At 40.8% G+C, this 22,480-nt stretch overlaps 2 protein-coding genes across 2 annotated transcripts in view; one reads left to right on the forward strand and one right to left on the reverse strand.

Annotated features, from left to right (window-relative positions):
• LOC139370044 (zinc finger protein 345-like) overlaps positions 1-22,480 on the reverse strand; it is a 637,497-nt gene that overhangs the window by 130,460 nt on the left and 484,557 nt on the right. The gene's annotated exons all lie outside the window — the stretch shown is intronic.
• LOC139370081 (zinc finger protein 271-like) overlaps positions 4,817-22,480 on the forward strand; it is a 33,813-nt gene continuing 16,149 nt past the window's right edge. Inside the window, exons 1-4 of the mRNA XM_071109397.1 lie at positions 4,817-4,963; positions 5,006-5,059; positions 5,102-5,252; positions 10,358-11,032. Of these exons, the coding sequence (XP_070965498.1) occupies positions 4,817-4,963; positions 5,006-5,059; positions 5,102-5,252; positions 10,358-11,032 (1,027 nt within the window). The remainder of the gene's footprint in view (positions 4,964-5,005; positions 5,060-5,101; positions 5,253-10,357; positions 11,033-22,480) is intronic.

A 22,480-nucleotide genomic window follows, 5' to 3' on the forward strand; every position in this document is an offset into this window, starting at 1 on the left:
ATTAATTATGTGTATATGTAATTCTGTGTGATTAGTTAGGTATTTAGTAAATAAATAAATAAACCCAATGTTGTATTGCTGATTCAACTTGTTCACCAGGGTTCGTGAAGATAACCAAGAATTTACAACTTTCAGATGAGACTGAATTAAGGTGATGATTAATGTTGACTGCTATTGATGTAAAATGTTACTAGGTCTTTAAGAGTTTATTCGAAAGATAACTGCTCTATAAATATTATTTTGTGGTGCCCCGACTCTCTAGTTAATTACATTTACATGATTAGCTCAATCAGGTAATACTATTACAGAGAAAGGATTTTATAGAATAGCATGTCATATCACTTAATCCGGCATAGCCAAATACACAACAGTTGATTTAGGTGCAATCTTACTGGCAGCTATATCCTTGCCTGTGAAGCCATTTTAGTGCAAAGTAATGATGACGGCACGTGTTTCCTTGCAGGTAACCATGTTTGACAGAGGAAGAACAATGATTCCAAGCACCACCCTCCTTTTGAAGCTTCCATTCTGTTATTCGAACTCAATCAGCATGACAGAGTGATCTCCAGCCTTGTCCTCGTCAACACTCACACCTGTGTTAACGAGAGAATCACTGACATGATGTCAGCTGGTCCTTTTGTGGCAGGGCTGAAATGCAGTGGAAATGTTTTTTGGGATTCAGTTCATTTGCATGGCAAAGAGGGACTGATCACTCTTCATAACATTCTGGAGTATATGCAAATAGCCATCATACAAACTGAGGCAGCAGACTTTGTGAAAATGTATATTTGTGTCATTCTCCAAACTTTTGGCCACAACTGTACAGTGTTGGTAGGCTACCTACATGATGAGATTATTATGGATAAGAGAGATATTATTTTATTTGTCAAATGACAACCAAGCATCGATCATCATGTCACCAGAATAAGACCATCAAAATGTATTGGAAAGGAGCATCAAGCTCAACACATGCAGTTTCACCACCCTGTGAAGTTCATAATTTATTTCATCTGTAGCCTAATAAACTGCATGGTTTCCCAAGTCATAGTGGGAGGACCAATCAACATATCATCACATGACTCCATGTTAACTTCGATATGATGGTTATTATATAAATAAAGGAGTTTCCACTGCCATTTCTCACTTATTCATTTTTACTGACACAAAAAGACCCCACCATGTAAAACAAACCAACAAATTCTCTGTCTTCATTTATAAAATTGTAAAAGCATATCCTGTTTCCATCAGCCTGGTCATTACTTTGGAAATGGTTGGATCAATATCCACCTTCATGATGTGGATGAAGCCTGATTTGGAATGTCTGAGTAGTTCTATATGATGTCATAATACACTCCTCTGATAGTGATACATTTGCTCCATTGTTTCCATGTCAGTTGGTTTCCCACTATCTGACAGAGGGTCTTGAAATAAATAGTATGGTCACATTGTACAGATTGTGGCTCGGTATGTTGATGTAAACTAGTTATTGATAATATATTTTCCTATTCAGATTATACATCTGCATAGACTCAAACAGTATTTTAAAGTTGATTAAAAATATATATATAAATTGTACACTTCTATTTTCACAATTTGAATTATTATTAATCATAAACTCCTATAGCAGCAATACAATGCAGCTTTGACATCAAGAAGAGAATGGGCTGATGGGTGGTGGTGCTACTCTATAGGTAAGGCTGTCCAATATGAATGTTCAATACACACAATAGGTTGATCAGTAGCCAGTTAGTTAGCTGCTACAGTCCAATATCAATGTTCAATACACACAGTAGGACTGTTGACCAATATGAATGTTCAATACACACAGTAGGACTGTTCAACAAAATGAATGTTCAATACACACAATAGGTTGATCAGTAGCCAGTTAGCTAGCTGCTACAGTCCAATATCAATGTTCAAAACACACAGTAGGACTGTTGACCAATATGAATGTTCATAATGAGGGAGAAATAAAGGTGGGCTCTCCTGTCAACATGGGACTCCTGCTGCAGGTAGCCTAGTGGTTAATGGTGTTGGGCCAGTAACTGAAAGATCCCTGGTTTGAATCCCAGAGAGGACTAGGTGAAAAATCTGTCAATGTGCCCTTGAGGGCAGCAGGAGCCTCATGTTTCTCCCATTCTTCTCTGCAGATCCTCTATAGCTATGTCTGGTTGGATGGTGGAGCGTCGCTACAAAGCTATTTTCAGGTCTCTCCAGAGATGTTAGATCGGGTTAAAATCCGGGCTCTGGTTGGGCCACTCAAGAACATTCAGAGACATCTCCCAAAGCCACTTCTGCGTTGTCTTGGCTGTGTACTTAGGGTCGTTGTCCTATTGGAAGGTTAACCTTTGCCCCAGTCTGAGGTCCTGAGTGCTCTGGAGCAAGTTTTCAAAATGGTCTCTCTGTATTTTGCTCCGTTCATCTTTCCCTTGATCCTCCCAGTCCAGTCCATGCAACTGAAAAATATCCCCACAGCATGTTGCTGCCACCACCATGCTTCACCGTAGGAATGGTGCCAGGTTTCCTCCAGACATGACCCTTGGCATTCAGGCCAAAGAGTTAAATCTTGGTTTCATCAGACCAGATAATTTTGTTACTCATGTTCTGAGAGTCCTTTGGGTGCCTTTGGGTAAACTCCAAGCTGGCTTTCATGTGCCTTTTACTGAGGAGTAGCTTTCATCTTGCAATTCTACCATAAAGTCCTGCTTGGTGGAGTGATGCAGAGATAGTTGTCCTTCTGGAAGGTTCTCCCATCTCCACAGAGGAATTCTGTCAGAGTGACCATTGGGTTCTTGGTCACCTCCCTGACCAAGGCCCTTCTCCCCCGATTGTTCAGTTTGGCCGGCCAGCCAGCAGTAGGAAGAGTCTTGGTGGTTTCAACTTCTTCCTTTTAAGAATGATGGGGTCCTTTAATGCTGCAGAAATGCTTTGGTCCGCTTCCCCAGATCCGTGACACAATCCTGTCTCGAAAGGAATATATCACATCAAATATAGGCTACTTAAAGTTCTTGAGAGAACACACATATGTTCGTACTCTTGTCTCATTTGTACAAAAATAGATTTGTGCTTTTGGTCGTGCAATATGTTCTTTATATATGTACACTGATCATGCCAAACATTTGGAGAGAAAAAGCGTCCTAATATGGACTAGGAACCTCCTCCTTTTCCCTCAGAAGAGACTCAATTAGTCTCTTCTGAGGGAATGTGTTGTGTTGTGTTGTGCAATTGAAGTCCAGAAACAAAGGGAGAAGGTGATAAGAGGAGAGCACATAGGTGCAAGAAGGAATTCAACGTGTCTGTAATGAAAGTGAACTGTGTTTATGCATGATCAGGGGCGTATTCATTCCGCCGATTCTGTTGACAAATGTTTCTTAAATGGAACACAACCAGGATAAACATACGTGAATTTGTCCAAAATAACCCCTATTTCAGCTAGATGCAGGCGAGAGTGTGCAAGGCGATATTGAATGTGTCACTGTCTGTCACCTCAACATTTTCTCTCGACCTGTGTGAACCTACATTCTAAACTTTCATTCATAAGCTAGGTTGCTACCTCATGATGGGTATATGGGAAATGTTAGTATCATGTTGTAGCCTAAACCTACCACTGTTACATTGAACTGGGTGAATGGAATATGAATGACAGTAGTCCAAACCTATCGCTGTTACGTTGAACAGGGTGAATGGAATATGAATGACAGTCATCCAACATGCTGTAGTAGAAATAAGGCCATGCCCATGAAAAACAAAATGGTCCTCCCTCATCTTAAACGGCACTGACCGCCACTGTTACGGTGGTGGACCATTCTTGGTACACATGGGAACTGTTGAGCTGAAAAACCCAGCAGCGTTGCAGTTCTTGACACAAACCGGTGCGCCTGGCACCTACTACCATACCCCGTGCAAAGTAACTTAAATATTTTGTCTTCCCCATTTACCCTCTGAATGGCACACATGCACAGTCCATGTCTCATGTCTCACGGCTTAAAAATCCTTATTTAACCTGACTCCCCCCTTCATCTACACTGACTGAAGTGGATTTAACTAGTGACATCAGTAAGGGATCATAGCTTTAGCCTGGATTCACCTGGTCTTTCTAAGTCATGGAAGGAGCAGCTGTTCTTAATGTTTTGTCTACCCAGTGTAAAGCACTACAGATAATCAAGTGCTATTTGCATGTGATGCATTTGTTCTGTTGTTTACAGGACGATTTGTATCGTATAGAGCGTGGCTTTAAGGGAAAAGTATGGTCACATCTAATAAAAACGAATGTGAAAATGAACAGAGAAAATGTGTATTAACACACTACCTATTCATAGATGTATTTATTCATCATCTACATATTCATATTAAGCTTCTACGTCTGTGTACAGGAACGTATCATTTGTAAGAAGCAAGAGAAAATATATCAGTTTATTGTTAAATTACGTTCTTTCCAATACAACATGTCGTAACTATTGTTTCCAAACTGCGTTACCCACTCCAGTCAGCAGATGGCGATGGGCGTCTTTCAGGTGATGCTTCTTGCGTGACGTGTAATAGACTGGACGGGACACTTCTTCAGGAACAACAAAACGGCTTCTCTTTCAACCACCTCGGTAGCTTGCTAGCCAACATAAAACCGATAGATTGCCGCTTTACACCGTGTTTGTGTACATTAGCTAATCTCAGTGTTTTAAACGCATTTCTGTTGACGTATCATCTGATGACCTTTAACCTAATGTTCTTGTTAAATTTGAAAACGTGTTAAAGATTGATACTGAGGTTAGCACTAGGCTAGTCGCTAATGCTAACTAACTAGCTAACATCCCTGACCATGAGTTCACTAAACTACTCCTCCCCTGCTAAAGAAGAGGTGGTCTGCTGGACGGAAAAAGAAGCTCTGGGACTGAACATTGTCGTGGAAGATGAGGGTGTTACAGTGAAAGAAGAGGAGGCTGTTATAGTGAAAGAAGAGGAGGCTGTTATAGTGAAAGAAGAGGAGGCTGTTATAGTGAAAGAAGAGGAGGCTATTACAGTGAAAGAAGAGGAGGCTATTACAGTGAAAGAAGAGGAGGCTGTTATAGTGAAAGAAGAGGAGGCTGTTATAGTGAAAGAAGAGGAGGCAGTTACAGTGAAAGAAGAGGAGGCTGTTATAGTGAAAGAAGTGAAAGAACCTTTTAGAGAGGAAGAGGATGCTATCTCAATAAAGCTGAAGAAGGAAGACGTTTTGGGAGTGAAAGAGGAGGATACAGAATATCAGATTAACACTAGTGAGTACTGTCTTAAACAGGGGCACAAACTATGCCGTTGTTTAACTAATGTGGGGTTTTTAAGGGGCATTCTACTGAAGTTCTACACTTGAATAAGTTTTGTACTCTATAAATTGTTAAATGTAAAATCTGCATTTGGTACATATATTTTGGGGACTTTTAAATTAGATTTATTGAATTCTCCATGTGGTCTACATTAAAGTGCACCTCGTCTAATATAAAATTGAATTAAAATTCAATATTGGTGCATATTTTCTAATTAAAATATCAAATGGACGCAAAAGCCAACCAATTTGTGGAACGAGCCTTTTACATTTGCATCACAAACAATATTTTCGGAAATCATGATGAAAGTGGCCATTTTAGGCTCTTTTTAGACATATTAATGCCTCTTGTAAGACCCTATGATTGCAATAGAAGATAATAAGTTTACAATTGGTTTCATGTTCTCGTCCACACAGGAGAGAGACATGACTATCCTGGATCCTCTGGGGAGCCTCAACAACATCCTGATGCTGACGAGGCAGAGAAGAGTCTCTCCAGATCAGAACACCAGATGGTACAGCTTGGTCTGGTCTAGCATACAGCTTGCTCTATTGAGGGCTGGGCTGGGTTCCTGTAAAACACTTTATGACAACAGTGACATCAGCATCCATAATGGTCTTCTCTTTATTGTTACCAGGACAACGCTAGCCCTTCCTCCCTCCCAGAGTCCCCGTGTCGTGCCTCTCCCGGTAGCACCTTACTGCTGGGTATGAAGAGGTTGTCTGTGCTGCTGGTGGACTGCAGGAAAACAACGGGGCTGAGTGGAACTGTGAGAGGAGGAGAAGAGATGAAAGGATCAGATTTAACTCATCAAAGTACGTGCTGTAGTTCAGTTTGAACAAATACAATAGATCTGCCCACTGGTATCTGTTACCAGGACAACCAGCAGAGTTGTGTTAGTTGACAAGAAGATAGGCTGGTATCTGTTGCCAGGACAACCAGCAGAGTTCTGTTAGTTGACAAGAAGATAGGCTGGTATCTGTTGCCAGGACAACCAGCAGAGTTCTGTTAGTTGACAAGAAGATAGGCTGGTATCTGTTGCCAGGACAACCAGCAGAGTTCTGTTAGTTGACAAGAAGATAGGCTGGTATCTGTTACCAGGACAACCAGCAGAGTTCTGTTAGTTGACAAGAAGATAGGCTGGTATCTGTTACCAGGACAACCAGCAGAGTTCTGTTAGTTGACAAGAAGATAGGCTGGTATCTGTTACCAGGACAACCAGCAGAGTTCTGTTAGTCGACAAGAAGATAGACTGGTGGATATGGATGTTATGAATATCATAACACTGAAAAAGGATTCTGCCAATGAAAAGAGAGGAACCAATAGACCATATAAAACCTTGATAAAAGTTAGCTTTAGAGAGGAACCAATAGACCATATAAAACCTTGATAAAAGTTAGCTTTAGAGAGAAACCAATAGACCATATAAAACCTTGATAAAAGTTCGCTTTAGAGAGAGAGTTTCAAGATGATCCAATGTAAGCTGCTTGTTTTACAAAAACTTTTCCTTAAAAATGATGACCTGACTTTTTTCAGTCTTTACCAACAACATGCCAACGACATTTGAGTAAAGCCAGCGTGTCTGTATGCGGATGACTGAACACTGTACACGTCAGCTACCACGGAAACTGAAATGACAGCAACACTTAACAAAGAGCTGCAGTGAGTTTCAGAATGGGTGGCAAGGAATAAGTCAGTCCTAAATATTTCAGATTACCTTAAATTACATGGCCTACTATGCTAATTCTGTAGCGGTATTGTTAGAGGGGGGTAAAGAAATATTTTGTTGGAGCGCCAGGCAGGTATTGACCCTAGTTATTAAAGTTAGTTATTACCTGTTATAACATTATTATTAAATATTATTAAAACTGAAAGGATGAGAGTAGAATAGAGTAGCGCTTCCAGACACATTCTAAACATGGAGTCTTAAAGGAGGACTGTAGCATCTAATGATGAAACATTATGGAGTCTTAAATGAGGACTGTAGCATCTAATGATGAAACATTATGGAGTCTTAAAGGAGGACTGTAACATCTAATGATGAAACATTATGGAGTCTTAAAGGAGGACTGTAGCATCTAATGATGAAACATTATGGAGTCTTAAATGAGGACTGTAGCATCTAATGATGAGACATTATGGAGTCTTAAAGGAGGACTGTAGCATCTAATGATGAAACATTATGGAGTCTTAAAGGAGGACTGTAACATCTAATGATGAAACATTATGGAGTCTTAAAGGAGGACTGTAACATCTAATCATGAAACATTATGGAGCCTTAAAGGAGGACTGTAGCATCTAATGATGAAACATTATGGAGTCTTAAAGGAGGACTGTAGCATCTAATGATGAATTACTATGGAGTCTGATGCTTTAAAGGAGAAGTTTACCCAAAATCCAGAAACTCCTAGGTGATTCCATACATTGAAACTAGTCATGTGGATTTTTTCCCTCTCTCTCCCTGTAGTGCTGTACTGAAACAGCTGCTCTCCCTCTCTCTCCCTGTAGTGTTGTACTGAAACAGCTGCAAAAACGTGACTCGTGACGTTGCTGGATGCGGGCCTCACTCTGCTGCTTTGCCAGTTAATTTGTTATTTTATTACAGCTATGGCCTTTGTCTTTCACCTGGAGTTGTTTATTTATGTCTGAGAAAAAAAACACCTTTCAACTCATAAAACATATACAAAATAAACTCAGCAAAAATATTTACGGATCTTTTTCAGGACCCTGTCTTTCAAAGAAAATTCATAAAAATCCAAATAACATCACAGATCTTCATTGTAAAGGGTTTAAACACTGTTTCCCATGCTTGTTCAATGAACCATGAACAATTAATGAACATGCACTTGTGGAACGGTCGTTAACCTGATGGGAAAGGTGTTCCGCTAGCGGAACCCCATGACAACATTCCGCTGAAAAGGCAGCGAGCGAAATTCAAAAATATTTTTTAGAAATATGTAACTTATGTAATATGTCCAATACAGTAAATGAAAGATAAACATCTTGTTAATCTACCCATGGTGTCCAGATTTCAAAAATGATTTACAGCGAAAGCACAACATATGATTATGTTAACTCATAGCCAAGTCCTAAAAACACACAGCCATTTTTCCAGCCAAAGTTAGCAGTCACAAAAAGCAGAAATATAGATAAAATGAATCACTAACCTTTGATGATCTTCATCAGATGACACTCATAGGACATCATGTTACACAATACATGTATGTTTTGTTCGACAATGTGCATATTTATATCCAAAATCTCAGTTTACATTGGCGCGTTACGTGCAGAAATGTTTTGATTCCAAAACATCTGGTGAATTTCCCAGAAATACTCATAATAAACATTGATAAAAGATGCAAGTGTTATTCACAGAATTAAAGATGGACTTATCCTCTATGCATCCGCTGTGTCAGATTTCAAAAAAAACTTTACGGAAAAAGCATAATCTGAGAACGGCGCTCAGTACCCAAAAACAGCCAAAGACAACTCCGCCATCTTGGAGTCAACATTAGTTTGAAAAAACACTATAAATATTCACTTACCTTTCATGATCTTCATCAGAAGGCCACTTGTTGTTAGCGTGTTCAGCCCAGTAATCCATCTTCATGAGGCGCGACCATTTCCTCCATGACAAAAACTCAAAAAGTTCCGTTACAGGTCGTAGAAACAAGTCTGCAATCAATCTTTAGGATGTTTTTAACATATCTATAAGGTTCCAACCGGAGAATTTCATTGTCTGAAGAAAAGCATTGGAACGGGAGCTAACTCTCTCGGGAGCGCGCGTCATGAGACCCAGGCTCTCTGCCAGACCACTCACTCAAATAGCTCCTATGAGCCCCTCCTTTATAGTAGAATCCTCAAAACAGGTTCTAAAGACGGTGACATCTAGTGGAAGCCATAGGAAGTGCAAGCACATCCATAACTATCAGGGATTTAAAAAGGCACTGTTTTGAAATTCGACTTCTCACTTTCTGTTTGGATTTCTTCTCATGGCCTGCCATATGAGTTCTGTTATACTCACAGGCATCATTCAAACAGTTTTAGAAACTTCAGTGTTTTCTATCCTGGTCTGGCGTCGTTATATGTGGTCTGTGGTTGTGAGGCCAGTTGGATATACTTCCAAATTCTCTAAAACGACATTGGAGACGGCTTCTGGTAGAGAATTGAACATTCAATTATCTGGTAACCGCTCTAGTGGATATTCCTGCAGTCAGCATGCCAATTGCACGCTCCCTCAAAACTTGAGACATCTGTGGCATTGTGTTGTGTGACAAAGCTGCACATTTTAGAGTGGCCTTTTATTATCCCCAGCACAAGGTGCACCTGTGTAATAATCAAGCTGTTCAATCAGCTTCTTGATATGCCACACCTGTCAGGTGGATGGATTATCTTGGCAGAGAATAAATGTTAACTAACAGGGATGTAAAAAATTCTGCAGTCTTTTGTTTCAGCTCATGAAACATCCAACACTTTACATGTTGTGTTTATAATTTTGTTTATTGTAGTTACTATCAGTTTTAGGAACATCTTTCCAAATATTTCACCTTAATTTTTTACTTTACCCAAAATATGACATCAGCGATAGTCAAAATGTTGAAAACCTGTGAACGTCTAAATAAGAAATCGGGCCATTTAAACATTGTGTCGAACCCTTTCGACAAAGGGGAGATGTTACTGATGTGCTTTGTGTCTTCGATGTAAAAATTAGTTTTTTACACAAAATTACTTCTTTAGTTATTTTATGTTTAAGGAAGTGTGTAGGTCACATTCTGTATCATACAGCTATGAAAGTTATATATTTAGAACCACCTGTTCAATTGGAATATAGCAAAGTCTGTGTCTTCAGTGTGCTAGAACTGTTTAGTTTTTTGTGTTCTGACTTGTAAAACAGGATGAATAAAATAAGTAGTGTAAACATATAAGTAATTACCAGGAAGCTCTACATGTGTTTTGCCTCAGGTTATTGAGAGATCTGGGATTTACTCTCGTAGCACTGTTGTTTTATCATGTGGAGATTTCATTCGGGTCTCTATTTTAAAAAACACTGTCTTTGGCAGGAGAAAGACCAGACTCAGAGGAACCAGAGCCAGGGACGTCCAAACCAGCAAGACGACACCAGTGCTCCCACTGTGGAAAGGGTTGTAACCGGTTATGGGACCTGAAACAACATGAGAAAATACACACAGGGGAAAAGCCTTATGACTGCTTCCAGTGTGGAAAGAGTTTTAAAGATTTAGGGAACCTGAAACGACACGAGAGAATTCACACAGGGGAGAAGCCTTACCACTGCTCCCAGTGTGGCAAGTTTTTCAACCAGTCAGGGGAGCTGAAACGGCACGAGAGAATTCACACAGGGGAGAAGCCTTACCACTGCTCCCAGTGTGGCAAGTTTTTCAACCAGTCAGGGGAGCTGAAACGGCATGAGAGAATTCACACAGGGGAGAAGCCTTACCACTGCTCCCAGTGTGGAAAGAGTTTTAACCTTTTAGGGAACCTGATACGGCATGAGAGAATACACACAGGGGAGAATCCTTTCTACTGCTCCCAGTGTGGAAAGTGTTTCAACTGGTTAGGGGATCTGAAAGAGCATGAGAGAATACACACAGGGGAGAAGCCTTTTTACTGCTCCCAGTGTGGAAAGTTTTTCAGACAGTCAGGGGGGCTGAAACATCATCAGAGAATTCACACAGGGGAGAAGCCTTACCACTGCTCCCAGTGTGGAAGGAGTTTTAGCCAGAAAAACAACCTGAACCAACACGAGAAAATACACAGAGGGGAAATGCATTACCACTCCTCCCAGGGTGCAAAGCTTTTGCCCATTTAGGAAGCCTGAAAGAACACGAGACACAGAGGAGAAGGCTTTACAGAAGATTAGATTTTGGGAAAACATATTACTCATAACAATCACTTAAACATCATTAGAGAATCCACACAGGAGAGAGAAATTACTTCTCTTAGCGTGTATATTGATATTTCACATCTCATTGACTCACAACTCATCAGAGAACATACACAGTGCTCCCATTGTCTTATATTGTTGCCTTATAATGTGTTTACCTGTTTTTACCAGATGAAATTGCTTCTTCCAATTATTGATAAACATGTACCTGTTAAGAAACTGACTGTTAGATATGTTAAGGCTCAGAAGCCAAAGAAATTCCCCTACCCAAGAGTGGTAAAGCGGCCTTTACTGGTTCTAACAGCAGACCTATAAACTTGCTGCCAGCTCTTAGCAACCTGTTGGAAATTGTGTTTGAACAAATACAATGCTATTTCTCTGTAAACAACTGAACAACAGACTTTCAGCATGCTTATAGAGAAGGGCACTCAACATGTACTGCACTGACACAAATGGCTGATGATTGGTTGAGTGAAATTGATAAGAAGATTGTGGGAGCTCTATTGTTAGATTTCAGTGCAGCCTTTGATATTATTGACCATAACCTGTTGTTTAGGAATGTGTGTGCTATGGCTTTTCAACCTCTGCCATAATGTGGATTCAGAGCTATCTATCTAATAGAACTCAGAGTGTTTTTAATGGAAGCTTCTCTAATGTCAAACATATGAAGTGTGATGTACCGCAGGGCAGCTCTCTAGGCCCTCTACTCTTTTCTATTTTTACCAATGTCCTGCCACTGGCATTAAACAAAGCATGTGTGTTCATGTATGCTGATGATTCAACTATATAAGCTCCAGCAACCACACCTAATGAAGTCACTGAAACCCTTAACAAAGAGTTGCAGTCTGTTTTGGAATGCGTGGCCAGTAATAAACTGGTCCTGAACATCTCTAAACCTAAGAGCATTGTATTTAGTACAAATCATTCCTCAAGTTCTAGACCTCAGCTGAATATGGTAATGAATTGTGTGGCTGTTGAACAAGTTGAGGAGACTAAATTACTTGGCATTACCTTAGATTGTAAACTGTCATGGTCAAAACATATAGATTCAATGGTTGTAAAGCTGGGGAGAGGTCTAGCCATAATAAAGAGATGCTCTGCTTTTTTGACACTACTCTCCACAAAGCAAGTTCTGCAGGCTCTAGTTTTGTCTAGTCTTGATTATTGTCCAGTCGTGTGGTCCAGTGCTGCAAGGAAAGACCTAGTAAAGCTGCAGCTGGCCCAGAACAGAACGGCTGCCACGCCCTGGCCATAGAGAAGCTTTTATTCTCTATTTTGATTAGGCCAGGGTGGGCATTCTATGTTCCTTTTTCTGTGTTTTTGTATTTCTGTTTTTGGCCGAGTGTGGTTCCCAATCGGAGGCAGCTGTCTATCGTTGTCTCTAATTGTGAATCATACTTAGGCAGCCTTTTTCCACCTGTGTTTTTTGGGTAGTTGTTTTCTGTATAGTTGATTTGCCTTACAGAACTGTTCGTTCTTCTCTTTGTTATTTTGTTCAAATGTGTTTTGATTAAATAAAAATCATGAACACTTACCACGCTGCGCTTTGGTCCATGCCTTCCGACGAGAGACGTGACAATTGTGTCATGTTTTGTGTTGACCGCAGGAGGGGTAGCTGCTGCTTTTGCAACAGCTAATAGGGATCCTAGTAAAATACCAAATACCAAACTCTGTTCTCTCTGAGCTCAGAAATAAAGAATCTTGGTTTGACTTGGACTCCAGCAGATCCTTATATTATAATATCCACTACAACTCACCCACAGATTGCTGTTTCATGATTGTCTCAATGAAGAGTTCCTCATTCCACTTTCCTGTGGGCTTTTACAAGCCTCCCACTGGTTGAATAAACATTGTTTCCACGTCAAATTAAAAAACATCCTTAACACTGATGAACCTTCACTATCTTCATCCCTAAACTAGCAACATTAACTATTGTCTATTGTTATTCTCAATGACATTCCTGGCCTTATGAAATCCTAGCTAAATACAATGTTCCCACCCGTTTTCATGTCTTTGGTTATGCAAACATTTGTTTATTAGATTATATTTCTCATTAAGATGAATATAGTTTTAATTCTGCATGGGTCACGCCTGGCTTTGGTCATGTGGTCCCTTATGGGTCAATGATTTTAATTAGAATATAGCAATTATGCTCTCTCCTCAATCACTTACAGTTTCTTTGGAAAGTATTCAGACCCCTTGACTTTTAGGTTTAGGTCATCAGTAAAGGGGACATCTTAAATATTACAATGACCCTTTCAAAGACTGACATCCCCCGGACCTCCCCCTATAACTATTTTTAAAAGGGTAAAAATGATCTGTTTTCTATAGCATTAAGGTCGGGGCGTGGTGATGCCCACTCCAATACCTGGACTTTGTTGTCCTTAAGCCAATTTGCCACAACTTTGGAAGTATGCTTGGCATCATTGTCCATTTGAAAGACCCATTTGCGACCAAGCTTTAACTTCCTGACTGATGTCTTGAGATGTTGCTTCAATATATTCACGTAATTTTCCTCTCCCATGATGCCATTTATTTTGTGAAGTGCCCCAATCCTTCCTGCAGCGAAGCACCCCCACAACGTGATGCTGCCACCTGTGTGCTTCACGGTGGGGATGGTGTTCTTCGGCTTGCAAGCATCCCCCTTTTTCCTCCAAACATAACGATGGTCATTATAACAGTTCTATTTTTGTTTCATCAGACGAGAGGACGCCTTCAGGCGTTTGGAAATCGCTCCCAAGGATGAACCAGACTTGTGGAGGTCTACCATTTTTTTTCTGAGATCTTGGCAGATTTTTATTTATTTTCCCATGATGTCAAGTAAAGAGGCACTGAGTTTCAAGGTAGGTCTTGAAATACATACACAGGTGCTCTTCCAATTAACTCAAATGATGTCAATTAGCCTATCAGAAGCTACGAAAGCTACCTCATTTCCTGGAATTTTCCAAGGCTGTTTAAAGGCACAGTCAACTTAGTGTATTTAAACTTCTGACCCACTGGGATTGTGAAATAATCTGTCTGTAAACAATTGTTGGAAAAATGACTTGTGTCATTAACACAGATGTCCTAACCGACTTGCCAAAATTATATTTTGTTAACAAGAAATGTGTGGAGTGGTTGAAAAATGAGTTATAATGACTCCAACCTAAGTGTATGTAATCTTTAGCTTCAACTGTAAATAATGTATCCTTCACTATCTATTCTTCACTATATATTGCATCTTAGCTGCTGTGTTTCTGCTCATCCATGTTTTATACTTCTATATTTCCCATTCCTTTACTGGATTATGTGTATTAGGTTTAGTTGTGGAATTTGTTAGATATTATCTGTTTGATACTGCTGTACTGTTGGACTTAGAAGCACAAGCATTTCACTACACTCACAATAACATCTGCTAACCCTGTGCATGTGACCAATAACATCTGCTAACCATGTGTATGTGACCAATAACATCTGATAACCATGTGTATGTGACCAATAACATCTGCTAACCATGTGTATGTGACCAATAACATCTGCTAACCATGTGTATGTGACCAATAACATCTGCTAACCATGTGTATGTGACCAATAACATCTGCTAACCATGTGTATGTGACCAATAACATCTGATAACCATGTGTATGTGACCAATAACATCTGATAACCATGTGTATGTGAACAAAAACATTTGCTAACCATCTGCATGTCACCAATAACATCTGCTAACCATGTGTATGTGACCATTAGCATTTGATTTGATTTGATATTAACAAAACAAATCCATGTGATGTTTGATCAATTTGGAAAACGGATTGGATTTGTAAAAATCCATCTACATAAGGTATTTTTTATTAATTTTCAAACAACTGGTAACCAGTTGGTAACTGGTAACTGGTGACATTCTGTGTTTCACCCAACTGGCAACCTAAATCCAATGACAGGTGACATTTTGTGTTGATTTAATGTTGAATTCACTTTAGTTGACGAATCAAAGAAATGTAAATAGAAACTAGACGTCTGTGCCCAGTGGGCTGGTTTGAATAAGCGGCAGGTGTTGGATCAATATCCACATTAGTAGCTACATTTCCATGCAATTTGCGACAGATTTTCATGTGAATATTCTCAAATCTGCATAAAACAATATATGCATTTTCCCACCGGAAATGTTTGCATCAAACTGGTTTATTGCGGATAAAAGTCTTTGCGTGATGACGTAGTGCACGTAAAAAATGTTTTCCTGTTGAATTCCCATGTACTGAATGAAAAATGCAAGTTGAATGGGTTTCCATTGCATTTTCAACTCTACTGAGGGTTTTGAAAAACCGTTGAGTTATATAGCAAAAGTCCTCTTGTCCCATGCACTGTAGCCAACAGCTCACAGATACAGTGTTGGTAGGCTACCTACATGATGAGATTATTATGGATAAGAGCGACATTATTTTATTTGTCAAATGGCAACCAAGCATCAATCATCATCATGTCACCAGAAGAAGACCATCAAAATGTATTGGAAAGGAGCATCAAGCTCATCACCTCCACTTTCACCACCCTGTGAAGTTCATCATTTATTTAATCTGTAGCCTAATAAACTGCATGGGTTCCCAAGTCGTAGTGGGAGGACCACACAATATATCATCGCGTGACTCCAAGTTAACTAAGATATCGTTATTAAATCAATATTTGCGCATAAAGGATTAATGCCGCCATTTCTCATTTATACATTTTTACTGACACAAAAAGACCCCACCATGTCAAACGAAGTAACAAATCGTCTGTCGGCATTTAGAAAAGTGTACAGGCATATCCTGTTTCCATCAGCCCGGTCATTACTTTGGAAATGGTTGATCAATATCCACCTTCATGATATGGATGAAGCCTGATTTGGAATGTCTGAGTAGTTCTATCTGATGTCATAATACACCCCTCCGATAATCATGTGATGTTCACATGTGATGCATTTGCTTCATTGATTACATTTAAGTTGGAGGCCCACTCTGATGATGTATGTCTTACATAGTGGGGCTTTAAATGAAAAGTATGGTGACATCTTAGTGTGGCTTATAATGAATAGGATCATTAATCATAAACTCCTATAGCAACAATACACTGTGGCTTTGACTTCAAGAAGAGAATGGGCTGGGTGGTGGTGCTACTCTATAGGTTAGGCTGTCCAATATGAATGTTCAATACACACAATAGGTTGATCGGTAGCTAGTTAGCTAGCTGTCCAGTCTAATACAAATGTTCAATACACACAATAGGTTGATCAGTAGCCAGCTAGCTGCTACGTCTTTAGCCGGACAGCTAGCTAACACGGCTAGCTAACATGGCTAGCTATCAACAAAGTCAAAATGGACTCCAGGCCTGGTGGTGGCAGTAGTGCAAATACAACCACTGTTTACCGGAGCTTCCTGAGTGAAAAATAATTTGGCTATATAAAGAGGGCACGACAAACCCTAATCCCCCATAGGAGACTGAAAAGGTTTGGCATGGGTCTTCAGATCACAACGCAGGGCCAGACGGATTACCAGGACGTGTACTCCGAGCATGCGCTGACCAACTGGCAACTGTCTTCACTGACATGTTCAACCTCTCCCTGTCTGTAATACCAACATGTTTCAAGCAGACCACCATAGTCCCTGTGCCCAAGGACACCAAGGTAACCTACCTAAATGACTACCGACCCATGTCACTCACGTATGTAGCCATGAAGTGCTTTGAAAGGCTGGACATCTCTGTGAAGATGGGAGAACCTTCCAGAAGGACAACCACCTCTGCAGCACTCTGCCAGTCTGGCCTTTATGGTAGAGTGGCCAGACGGAAGCCACTCCTCAGTAAAAGGCACATGACAGCCCACTTAGAGTTTGCCAAAAGGCACCCAAAAGATTCTCAGACCATGAGAAACAGGATTCTCTGTTCTGATGAAATCAAGATTGTACAATGGCCTGAATGCCAAGCGTGACGTCTGGAGGAAACCTGGCACCCTCCCTACGGTGAAGCATGGTGGTGGCAGAATTATGCTGTGAGGATGTTTTTCAGCGGCAGGGACTGGAAGACTAGTCACAACGCAGGCAAAGATGAACAGAGTAAAGGACAGAGAGATCCTTGATGAAAACCTGCTCCAGAGATCTCAGGACCTCAAACTGGGGCGAAGGTTCACCTTCCAACAGGACAACGACCCTAAGCACACAGCCAAGATAACACAGGAGTGACTTCAGGACAAGTCTCTGACCCAGCCAGAGCCCGGACTTAAACCTGATCGAACATCTCTGGAGAGACCTGAAAATAGCTGTGCAGCAACATTCCCAATCCAACCTGACAGAGTTTGAGAGGATCTGCAGAGAAGAATGGGAGAAGCTACCCAAATACAGGTGTGCCAAGCTTGTGTTGTCATACCCAAGAAGGCTTGAGGCTGTAATCACTGCCAAAGGTGCTTCAACAAAGTACAGAGTAAAGGGTCTGACGTCGGTGTAACGTAACAAAATCTGGATTTCCGAATGCTGTCCTCTCCAAATTTAGCTGTATTTTATTGGTTGGAATTGTTTTAAGATGGCCATACTGTGGATTATTTAGCTGTTTGATTTTTAATTCTAGGACCCCTTTAGGTATAAATATATATATATATGTGTGTAATACCAGTCAAAAGTTTGGACACTTCAAAACCTTAATCCTTAAAAAAGAAAAATCCAGTTATTAAATGTGTTTTCAATGCATTTCTATGGGCAATGTTAGTAAAGCCCAAATTCAATATTTAATTTATTTATTTATATATATATATATACAGTACCAGTCAAAAGTTTGGACACACCTACTCATTCCAGAGATTTTCATTATTTTTTTACTTTTTTCTGCTTTGTAGAATAATAGTGAAGACATCAGAACTATGAAATAACACATATAGAATCATGTAGTAACCAAAAAAGTGTTAAACAAATCTAAATATATTTTATGTTTGAGAGTCTTCAAAGTAGCCACCCTTTGCCTTGATGACAGCTTTGCACTCTTGGTAATGTAGAGAAAAGTTAAAATAAAGAAAAACCCTGCAATGAGTTGGTGTGTCCAAACTTCTGACTGGTACTGAATATATATTTATATATATATATTTAAATCAAATATTGAATTTGGGCTTTACTAATATTGCCCATAGAAATGCATTGAAAAACACATTTAATAACTGGAAAAAAATACATATATATTTGCTTTAAGTAATAAGGTTTTGAAGTGTCTGTCCTATATCTAGGCGATATAAGAAAGCTCAGGTAATATTTTATATTGTTTTACATATATTTAACCCCTTATTTTTGGGGACACAAAACTACCTCCGTACTTCCATGTGTGTGTATAGGTTACCTTCAAATGAGTTCCGATGATCAACATAGAGAACACACTTTCACAACCCTCCCAAACCTCTCTACAACATCCCCAACAAACACCTTCACAACCCTCCCAAACCTCTCTACAACATCCCCAAACACCTTCACAACCCTCTCTACAACATCCCCAACAAACACCTTCACAACCCTCCCAAACGTCTCTACAACATCCTGACACCTTGAAATATCAGTGGTCACTCTTCATCAAGAGCAGGTATGATGAATCTCTCATCTCAGACATTACAACTAATGTGCTGTGAGATTAAATGCTGTAATGTTGGAGGAAATCAATTGTAACTGTTCATGCAATGGACAAATCTTTCTCTCTCTAGATTGTCCTCCATTAGACTCTCCTGGTGCAGGACAGAGTCAGAGTGCTGGTAATTTTCATGTCTTACTGATTTCAATGGTGTCAGAAGTCTCAGAAGTGATGCGTAGCACCAGATTTAGCCAACAGCTCATTTATATCTGTCCAAGGGAAGATTTGAGGCCATCTAGATGTGTCTCTCTGAGGCCCACCGGAAGTGATGCAACATTTGAGGTTTTGTAGAGAGCTGCTGCTGACACCATGTCCTCTGTTGCTATGGTTACTCTGATCACTTTCTTACTCAGTCTCTCCTTTATTATGTATCTTCTGTCTGTCAGCTGACAGACCCTACCAACCAACTGACAGACCCTACCAACCAACTGACAGACCCTACCAACCAACTGACAGACCCTACCAACCAACTGACAGACCCTACCAACCAGCTGACAGACCCTACCAACCAACTGACAGACCCTACCAACCAACTGACAGACCCTACCAACCAACTAACAGACCCTACCAACCAGCTGACAGACCCTACCAACCAACTGACAGACCCTACAACCCAACTGACAGACCCTACAACCCAACTGACAGACCCTACCAACCAACTGACAGACCCTACCAACCAACTGACAGACCCTACCAACCAACTGACAGACCCTACCAACCAACTGACAGACCCTACCAACCAACTGACAGACCCTACCAACCAACTGACAGACCCTACCAACCAACTGACAGACCCTACCAACCAACTGACAGACCCTACCAACCAACTGACAGACCCTACCAACCAACTGACAGACCCTACCAAACAACTGACAGACCCTACCAACCAACTGACAGACCCTACCAACCAACTGACAGACCCTACCAACCAACTGACAGACCCTACCAACCAACTGACAGACCCTACCAACCAGCTGACAGACCCTACCAACCAACTGACAGACCCTACCAACCAACTGACAGACCCTACCAACCAACTGACAGACCCTACCAACCAACTGACAGACCCTACCAACCAACTGACAGACCCTACCAACCAACTGACAGATCAAACAACTGACCAACCTTTCAACCTACCTTATCTTATTAAAAACCTCTTCGGGTTACTTTGTGCAATTTCCGCCTGAAAACATACCCTAATCTAACAGCCTGTAGCTCAGGCCCAGAAGCAAGGATATGCATAGTCTTGGTACCATTTGAAAGAAAACACTCTGAAGTTTGTGTAAATGTGAATTGAATGTAGGAGAATATAACACCATAGATCTGGTAGAAGAAAATACACAGGCGTTTCTCTGTTCTTTTAACGTTGTCGCATCTTTAAAATAAACAAGAACAGCCAAACATTCAGCTATGATACTGGGGCTAATTTCAAATAAGAACATAAGTAGGCAACAGTATTTGACCAAAGTTTCAGACAGATACCTTCAGGAATGAGTGAGGTACATGCCATTGAGCATGAAGTCACCCAGGTGTCCTTCACAATGTACCCAAGTGGCCGAATTGGAACATCGAAACATTGATGCAAATAACTATATACAAAATACAAAAAATTATTCAAACATACCCGGAAAAATTGAAAATAACAAGGGTAACTATTTACACTCAATGTTCAATAATGTGAAGACCCTCTACACAATATTCTGCTGCTGATGCCATAGCAGTCTCTTTCTGCTGTGAAGCAGAGGGTCACTGAACAGGTGGTGCAGCCGACAGAGGATTTCTTTTTGCAAAGAGCACAACGAAGCCTCCTTACTAAGCCCCTTTTGCACTCATTCCTGCCTGCAATAAGGAATTTAAGCATGTGCACACCACTGGTTGATGGAGCAGAAGGGACAGAGGTAGAGGGGAATGAAGGTGCTACAGTGCTGTAGCTAGCAAGCTCCTGGATGAGCTGCTCCCTGAATGCTAGCTGTGAGATGGGGGGCTGTCCACAGCTCTTGGCCATTTCCTTCTGGAGGATGAAGGCATTCACCACAGCAATGTCAATGAAATGATAAAACAATGTCTTGTACCATTTCATGTTTTTGTGGAGAACATTATAGTATCCTATCAGCGCATATGATAGGCCCACACCTCCCCCCATGCTCTTGTTGTAGTCCTTTACTGCAGTTGGAATGGAGACATTTTTGGTGGTCCATGCCCCTGAAGCGTCCTTCACACGCCTGACGACGTGATCACCACTGAAGGACTTGTGGATAGTGGAGCACATCGCCATCTCTCTGGTGTCCATCCACTTCACAAACAGCAGGCCATCTTCACGGATCCATCTCATGGTACCCCGCTCAGCCTGCTTAGGCATGTCGTTCACCCTGGTTTTCGGAAAGCCCACTCTGTTGGTCTGAATGGTGCCACAGGCCCACATCTCCAGCTTCCTCAGGTCTGTGAACAGGGTAGGGCTTGTGTAAAAGTTATTCACAAACAGTTTGTAGCCCTTCCCTAGCAGCTGAAAATCTAATAACTGCATAACGGAGTCATAGCTAAATCCCTTACCGGTCGCACAACTGTTCTTACCCTCATAGACAAAAAAATTGCACGTGTATGCACTCGCAGAATCGGCCAAAACAAACAGTTTGTAACCCAATTTAGTCGGTTTGTTACGCATGTAGTGTTTTAGGCCATTTCTGGCCTTTGAGGCTACCATCCTCTCATCTATGGAAAGGTTCTGGGCAGGCTGAAAATAAGTATTGCAGGCCTCAATGATGTCGAGGTAGAGAGGTTTAATTTTGCAGAGCTTATCAAACCTTGCCGTGCCTCGTTTCGTCTCATTGTCCTTATCAACTTCTGGGTCACTGATATGAAGTGCCCGTGAGATTGTCAGAAACCTTTTGCATGACATGACCGTGGATGGGAAAGGCAGTTGATAAAGAGGTGCAGATTTCCAGTAGTCCTTCAGGGTTTTTAGCTTCACAAGACCCATGTAAATGACCATAGAAAAGTAACAAAAAAGATCTGACCTGGAAATGGGCTTCCATGCCTCTTTCTTGCCTTCCTGCTTCTTAGCTCCATACTTATTAGTGTTCAACACCAGGGAATCAACAACTGCCGAGGTGAAAAACAACTGAAAAAGTTGCATGGGGCTGTACTTGGAGTTCATGTCCAGCTGAGGACCTGGTGGCCTCTTTGGTCTGAAAATTGGAGGCGGTGGGGCCACATCCTCCTCCAGCACAGAGTGCCAACGACCCTCCTCCGCACTGCCAGCAGGTTCCACACTTCCCTTCCTCCGCTTCTTTGTCACCGGCTCCACACCTCTTGATGGCCGGGCGGATGGACCAGCTTCAGTGGGGGATTTGCACCTTGGCAGTATGGGCTCCCAATCAGAATCGCTGGGACTGTGAAATAAAGACAAAACAGACACAGATTGTATATAGAGTAAGTAAACATCCAGTAAGGTGAGGTGTTGTATTTTATCTAAACATGGAATGGACATGTAAAAATATATGTAATATATACAGACACACAGATACACCACAATGTAGAGCAATGTTTACTTTATACATATGTGTACTTTATATATATATATATAAATATTATTATATTCATGTCCTAGTCATATTTTTATATATGGCAAAAAATATATATATATATCTCAAACAACTCAAATGAATAA

Source organism: Oncorhynchus clarkii, chromosome 17 (genome assembly GCF_045791955.1).
Source record: "Oncorhynchus clarkii lewisi isolate Uvic-CL-2024 chromosome 17, UVic_Ocla_1.0, whole genome shotgun sequence".
NCBI classification, from domain to species: domain Eukaryota; kingdom Metazoa; phylum Chordata; class Actinopteri; order Salmoniformes; family Salmonidae; genus Oncorhynchus; species Oncorhynchus clarkii.